We start from the raw sequence: 6,000 nt of genomic DNA, 5'->3' as shown, positions 1-6,000 counted from the left end.
GTTTCATGTGCAGGACCGAGCCCCTGAGGTCAGTGCCAGGTCCCACTCCCCTGCTATGCGGCCCTCGGTGCAGGTGGCTCACCACAGGCTCGCTCTGCAGGCGGCCTGACTCCTGGCCCTTGGATTGCAGCCCCTAAGAAGTCTACTCTGGGAAGTCTGGGATTGTTTTCTCTTAATTCCAGCGCCAAGGACCACAACTGCTGCACATAGTGCTGGCACCCACACAGCGCTGGCACCAAACGGAAGAAGAATGGAATAGCGATTTGGGAGGGTCAGGGAACTAAATTTACAGCCAGAGTGATGGGCTGCAGAGCAGGGGTGTGAGCACAGATAATTCGTGTGTGAACCAGTGATGTAAGATGTAAAACCTAGAAGGGAGACTTCAGTGTATCACATACATGCCCCAATTTCCTATAATGAGTGTGACAATTGTCAATGTCTAAAATATACTAATACACTTAATTAAAAAGTCTAAAATCTAAAACCGTCATAGGCTGTACTGGCCCATACTGGTTATATATCAATAAAGACACAAACTTACAGAGTTTAAATTATTTTTCTCATTAAGATTTTAATGTAGTAATGAGATTCTCATTTTTAAAAAATTAAAGAAAGTTTTTTTTTAGAATAAAGATTTAGTGCACAAATACAGCCCAAAGCCAACAGAAAAATAGCTTTGCCCTGTCGTTTCCCTAAGAAAGCACTGCAGTTACTCAGGATAGGCCAAAAAAACTAAAATGCAGTCCTCTGAGCTCTAAGCTTCACCAAGAGAACACGTTAAACTATGTACATCGATCTGATGTGCAAGTGTGCAATAAATATGTACACATACATTCCTACCTGCTTTCCATCATCTAGAGGATCAGAGATCAAGCCGGGGTCAGAAATGTGAAAAGGCCATAAGAGTGAAAAGGGAAATGAAGGTTACAGTGGTTCTTTGACCAGTAGTATAATAATGCTTTGCTAGTTGGTTACTTTAACTTTGGAGCAGACTAAAAAAGTTGTTTTGAAATAACTGGTACCTGGACGGGCTGCTTACTGCGATTCGTGCTAACACTGCCTGTCAGTTCTGGTAAGAGCGCCGGCCTGGACCATCAGAGTTAGTGCTAGGAACAGCTCCCCGGGCCTAGAACCCTCGCACGGCCGGCCGCCTGCTACCGCATAGGCATTTCAGAAGTTGTGCTGCTCAGCCTTTGAGAACCTAACTCGGCACCTGCGTCTCCTTATGTGGCTACATCGGCTATTCGTGGTCCCAGTGAAGTATAAAAGAGAATATATGCTGCTGACGACTTCACAGAAGAAACAGAGATATCAGAAACTTCATGATCATCAAACTTAAACCACCGCTGTCTTGCTGCGTTTTTACAGTAAGCAGTGTAGTGGCCTCCGTCCAGCCCGCCGTAGTGATTCTGTGCAAAACAAGACAGAACATCCATGAAAATAACCACTCAGCTCAGTTCAGGCTCACGATGCTCTCATTTTCCTGGCTAAAGGATCTCTTGAAACTCCTGTTGGATTAGTTTTTTTTGGGTAGAGTCTTTACTTCAAGGAGATACTTACTGAAACTGAAAACAAGTTGTATTTCTTCAAATTGTTCTTTGGACCAATAACATACTGTGACAAGTCAAGGTTTTCTAGTGGGAAGTCCACAGACGTCTGCAGTTTCTGCTTCCACCTGCCATCATAGGAAAAACTGCAGAACACAATAGTACAGGAATTATTCTCAGATAGCAGAATAAATCCCCACTCATCAACAGCTGGATTTCCAGCCATGACATTAAGTTCATTTTAAGTCAAAGATTCAGAATTTGAGTAGTGGAAGGACCTTTCCATTTTATGAATGAAGAAAGTGAGGTTTTAAGTATTAAGTGATAGTATTAACTATTAAGTGAGGTCAGTCAGCTGGTATGGCAGAGGTGGGTCCAAAAGAGGGTCCCCAACTCCTCCACAGGCTAGAACTATTAACAAGCCTTCTCCAGAGGTGAACACAGGTCTGCAATACAGACCACCACAAAAGCACTCAGAGAACTCACGGAGAGCCACTCCAAGTAGGTACTGCTGGGCAGGCCAGAGCCAGATACTGACCACAGGTGGCCTTGCGCTCAGCATGATGGCATCTACGTGCAGCACACTCTGCTTCCCAGATACTGACATGCTGGTGTAAGATGGTTATTTCTGGATTATTCTTCATGTTTGTGGTGACATGGATTGAACCAAAGACTTGCCGTGCTAACCAAGTACTCATCCACCGAGCCATGTATATGGCTCCTGAATCACTGTTTAAAAACTGCTTTGGGAACTCCTGGGGTAAGATGGTGGGACAGAAGTATCCTTTGTGTGAATCTCTAAGAAAAGTTAAAACGTAGAGATAAGAAACTACAAGGTGAGATCAAAATATACAGTGACTATTTAGAACCCTGTTACACAGTAAAAACCCAGCCATTCATCCCCTCAGAGCTCTCCCCACCCTGATCACATATACCCATTCCCATCACTCCCGGAAGCAGCCCCGAGCCCTCTTTCCTGCATGGCCCTGCAAGGTGGGGTACACATGCTGAGCGCTACTGCCCAGCACCATCCGCAGGAGAGGCAGCCGTGTCCAGACTCGGCGCTGTGCCCTCACCCACACCATTCGCCAGCTCAGGCACCATGCAACTCCCGGCTCTTCCCCAGAGCCAAAGTGACCGTGAAAGGGAGGCACTGAATCAACTTGGACATTAAGGCAGTCAGGACAGTGCAACTAAAGATCATAGGAAGGAGGACTCCAGAGCTGCATGAGAAAGTGGCAAGAACCACGGACACGTGTGTTCAAAGTAAGGGGCCAATGCCGAGGTGACCTGTGACGATGTGTCTTACTGTCATGAATTTAAAAATTACAACAGTATGTTTTCTTTTTTTTTTTTGGTCTTTTTTGTTTTTATCGGTACCAGGGATCGAACTCACAACTGCCTGCTTGCAAGGCAGGCGCTTATGCTGCTGAGCTAAATCCCCAGCCCCAACAGTATGTTTTTCAGTCTCACCTCACATATTGTGAAGAAAGAGAAAAGCTGTGGGGATCAAGAGGTGACAGGAAAGCTAGCAAGTGTAAGTGTGAAAGCATAAAGACAACAGAGAAAAGTACGAAGCAGTCCCCAGTGCCAACCCAGGGAGGCAGGAGACCACAGGTAAACAAGTGACCAGCAGTGCAGGGGAGGCAGAGGCCATAGTGACTACATGCTGCGGCTCCCATGGGTGTCTGCTGTGACAGGCAGAGGGCGCCGCCCTGCTGGCCGTGTGTCTGGGTGCCGTGGCCAACAGTCACAGGACACCCACACTTCACCCCTCCTAGCCTCGGGACACCAGATGCAGGGACTGGGTGGGAGGGCGGCTTCGGGCCCTTGGGGAGGTGTAAGCATGAGGGACCCGAGGCAGCGGAGGGCTCCAGGCGAGTGCCAGGGTCGAGCCCATGGGCTGACCACCTAGTTCCCTTGCCAGGGGCCACCGCTATCTGATAACCGATGTGTCTGGGCTGTGCTGCTGGGACCCCTGCCCGGCAGCGGGGCAGCTCCCCACTGCGCCAGCAGAGGCCACGGGGATGCACAGGGCCAAACCCGGACAGGCTCTGCCTCAGTGGACACCACAGACAGCAGGCCTCCCTGGCTGGGGGTGAAAGGGCTCAGCACCTGCGCGGTGCCGCACTTCAGCAGTGAGCACAGGAAGTACCGGAGGCTCCAGGTGTGGCTCCCAGAGCAAACAGCTGGGCACAGAGGATTTTCTTTCTAGTCCCTTTTCCTTTTTTCTTCTCTAAAACAAGCTAATTGTTTTTACTTTTGTGAACAAGGTATTGTATCTTTTTCTTCTCTTCCTTTTTAAAAAACGCTGGCTGCGCTTCCGCTGCCTCTCTTCCCACCCTACGCTTCAGTAAGGCTTTGACCTTGCAGTACTTTCTAGCCTTTCAGGTGCTCTTGGTGCTGCCCCTTCCCCTGTGACTGGTGGTACAGATTGTGCCTTTCACTGCGGGTCATACCTGCTGTGTCAGTGTTGCCATTACCGCAGATGTCTCTCCCTCCCTGAGTGTACTGAGGGTCAAGCCCTCAAAACGGAAGACCCTCAGGTCCGCTCCGACAGACACAAAAGCTCGGCACAAACACTGATGTAGAGAGACACAGCCTCATGACTCTTCCAAATGCCCAGTACCCCTCCATGACTGAAGGCAAAGAAGCGAAGTAGATGAAACCCTGACCAGAACTGAACAGCTTGGTGTTTCAAGTGATTAATGACTTCAGAGAGGATGCAAACACTCCACGAGTAACTTAAGGCAGACAGTGCAAGCTATGAAGCAGTACTCCGACAAAGAGAGGGATTCGAAGGAGACCCAAACAGAAATCCTGGAGTGAGTTTACCTCGGCTGAAAGCATCACCGGTACATTGGGTCAAGCACAATACAAAATTTCAAGCTTGAAAACAAGGGTGACAATTATCACTTAGCAATCAAGAGTGATAACAAAACATCCTAGAACTCAGGCACAGTTAAAAAGAGGAAACTTAAGAAATTTTGATGTAGAACAAAGTGCCACAGAAAAAATAAAGGGTAGAAAATATACTGACTACGTTTTATTCAGTGAAATCAGCAGAAATCTTACAAAATATAAGGACATCCAAGCAAAGGAGGCATAAGGAACCCAAACAGGCATGATAAACCTCCCCATGTCATGTTATAGTTAAAATGCCAAGAGAACAGAACGAGGAAAGAATACGGAAAGCTGCAAGAGAATAAGGCCAAGCCACCAATAAGACAAAGCTATCAGAATTACTCCTGATTTCTCTACGGAAACCCTACAATGGCCAGGGCAAAGAATATATATTTCAAGCCTTAAAAGAAAAAAATTGCCAACTTAGATTACTATAACCAGGAAAAGTATTCTTCACAACTGAAGGAAATTAAGATCTTCCACACTAAGTGTAACTAAAGAAATTCCTGACCATTAAGCTAGCACAGCAGAAAATAAAGAAACCTTATACACAGAAGAGGTAAAGTAGACAAGCAAATGAAAATTAAGAAAAAAACACTAGAAAAAATGACAGGAATTAGTGTACACCTTTCTATAACAACTGAATATAAATGGTATTCATTCTCCAATTAAAAGACACAGACTGGCTAACTGAATTTAAAACCAAGACCCAATCCTTTGCTGCCTGCACAGAACACACCATCAAAGACATACACAGACTAAAAGTGAAAGGATGCAAGTGATATTGAATGGGGTAGAAAGATAAATGAAACCTGAAAATTAGCAGGAATAGGTATACTCATATCCTACAAAGCAGACTTCAAGACAAAATTAGAAAAGACAAAGAAGGCCAATACACATTGGTAAGGGAACAATCCCCCAAGATGATACGACAGTTGTAAACATATGTGTGTTGAACACTGGTGCATCCAATTTCATAAAATAGCCCTTGAAACTCGGGATCCGACTATTAGTGGGTGACATCATTATCTCAATATCCATTCTTATTCTTTGTCTGAATAGGTCATCTAGACCAAGAACAAAAAAAGTTAAATTACACCATACATCAATCAATGGAACACTGCATCCAACAACTACAGAATATACATATTTTTCAGCAGCTCATGAAATATTATACAAAATACTTAATAAAAAAGTTTCTTACAACATTATCAAATCAAGAGATGAAATATGTAATCAGCAATAAATGAAACTATACAAGCACATGGAGACTGAACAGTTCACTGGGGTCACTAAATCACAAGAAAAATTTAAAAAGTCATTCGAGTGAAAATGGAACACAGCATATTAGAATCTCGAGGGAAGTTTATGGCTGTGTGTGCCTACCTCAAATAACCAGTGATACTTCTCAAGGTCTTCGAAAAGCAAGAACAAACCAAATTGACCCAATAGAATAAAGAGCAGAGTTACTGAAATAGAGACTAAATGAACAATAGATAGAATCAGTGACACAGAGACTTGATTCTGTGAAAACATAAATAAGGTTGAT

General features: G+C 44.9%; 1 protein-coding gene across 1 annotated transcript in view; it reads right to left on the bottom strand.

The window, feature by feature from the left end:
- Nucleotides 1-551: 551 nt before the first annotated feature.
- Usp8 (ubiquitin specific peptidase 8) overlaps nt 552-6,000 on the bottom strand; it is a 61,393-nt gene continuing 55,944 nt past the window's right edge. The window contains exons 18-19 of the mRNA XM_003471868.5: nt 1,561-1,693; nt 552-1,409 (exon numbers count right to left, since the gene is read on the bottom strand). Coding sequence (XP_003471916.1) covers nt 1,224-1,409; nt 1,561-1,693 — 319 coding nt within the window. The 3' untranslated portion in view covers nt 552-1,223. The remainder of the gene's footprint in view (nt 1,410-1,560; nt 1,694-6,000) is intronic.

Source organism: Cavia porcellus, unplaced genomic scaffold (genome assembly GCF_034190915.1).
Source record: "Cavia porcellus strain 051 isolate PalLab524CR breed Dunkin Hartley unplaced genomic scaffold, mCavPor4.1 scaffold_1, whole genome shotgun sequence".
In the NCBI taxonomy this organism is placed as follows: domain Eukaryota; kingdom Metazoa; phylum Chordata; class Mammalia; order Rodentia; family Caviidae; genus Cavia; species Cavia porcellus.
Note: the sequence above shows the minus strand (reverse complement) of the source record. Positions and strands in the feature narration are given on the sequence as shown.